Raw genomic sequence first — 1,197 nt, forward strand, 5'->3', positions numbered from 1 at the left:
ATATATATATATTTGAGTCTGAATATACATTTCCATAATCCATAAACATAAGTAAGTTTAATATCTTACTTCGGAGTTTTGATTTGGAGACTCTCATAGATCTCTAAAGACTTCTCATCGAGAAGCATTGTCACGCATTGAACAGCATAAACGATGAGATCGATTACCGTATCGTCTAACGTTTGCGCGCTTTCACAATGAAACAATACATTCTCTAGTAACGAAGCTGCGACGACCTCATGATAAAGTATGCTGAATAGCATAAATGTATTTGAAGGCTTGTTATTAAGATCAATTAAATGCGGAAACACTTTGTGCTTCCATATGTCGATTTGTATAACTTCGTGTATAAGAACAGGAATCTAGAATAAATCAATTGATTGAGAATCAATCAATCAAAATGCTTATTATCTGTAGCTATATAAAAATATTAAAGTCTAATTTTTCTGTATTTTATGCGAATTAATCGAGTAATTATTTAATTATCACATAAAATGTAGGTTTTATTTTTAAAAACTACAAATTTTTTGTTTAGATAAATTACACAACTATATATATATATATATATAGTATTTCAATCTAATAACTTACTTTTTTTAATGAGGTAAACCATTCTATAACACTCTCTTCACGCAATCCTGTTACTTCGAGTACGCTCTGTTGGTTTAACAATGTCAGCCTTTTGTGGAATTCCAACCAGCTAGAGAATACAGTGTATCTTTGTCAATCTTTAAGTGTACTCTGAGTAATTACAACATATCTATAAGCACGTATATATATGCATGTACCTTTTCGTACCGACATTTTCCAAGACTGAAATGTCTAAATTTTGAACAAAAGCCTCGATTTCCCATGGCGATATTATATTTTCTGTGTGATCTGTCATATTTCAGTAGACACGCACTGAATTTAAGACAAAANATTTCAGTAGACACGCACTGAATTTAAGATAAAACTGCGGTCACCTTTATACGAAATCGCTACACTTACACATATATATCTGTATCTCCTTAACAACAAATGTATGTTTGATCGATAGATAGATGCTATTCACATGTTTACATGCACAGAATATAAATTCATTTTATATTTCTGTAATTTTGCATCGCTACCTTGTTACTGTGAATTAAAAGTTTGTAAATGTGAACCAAGTGTTGGTGTAAATAATCTGCTGTAAATTTGTGTTAGATTTGCTAG

The 1,197-nt window shown here is 30.7% G+C and overlaps 1 protein-coding gene across 3 annotated transcripts; it reads right to left on the reverse strand.

Annotated features, from left to right (window-relative positions):
• Nucleotides 1-23: 23 nt before the first annotated feature.
• On the reverse strand, nt 24-1,189 carry LOC106751433 (zinc finger MYND domain-containing protein 10 homolog). Of its 3 annotated transcripts, none has more exons than XM_014632320.1 (4): nt 945-1,189; nt 789-909; nt 592-700; nt 24-362 (listed from the first exon to the last, which is right to left on the reverse strand). In XM_014632320.1, exons 2-4 carry the CDS (start codon nt 884-886, stop codon nt 66-68), a joined length of 504 nt encoding a protein of 167 aa, XP_014487806.1. In that variant the 5' UTR covers nt 887-909; nt 945-1,189; the 3' UTR covers nt 24-65. The 3 variants fall into 3 exon arrangements, with proteins under 3 accessions (XP_014487806.1, XP_014487805.1, XP_014487808.1); XM_014632319.1 differs by having other exon boundaries at nt 789-886; nt 922-1,189; XM_014632322.1 differs by lacking the exon at nt 945-1,189 and having other exon boundaries at nt 789-914.
• Between the last annotated feature and the right edge of the window lie 8 nt (nt 1,190-1,197).

Source organism: Dinoponera quadriceps, unplaced genomic scaffold (genome assembly GCF_001313825.1).
Source record: "Dinoponera quadriceps isolate SergipeBrazil2010 unplaced genomic scaffold, ASM131382v1 scaffold13262, whole genome shotgun sequence".
Taxonomy (NCBI): Eukaryota; Metazoa; Arthropoda; class Insecta; order Hymenoptera; family Formicidae; genus Dinoponera; species Dinoponera quadriceps.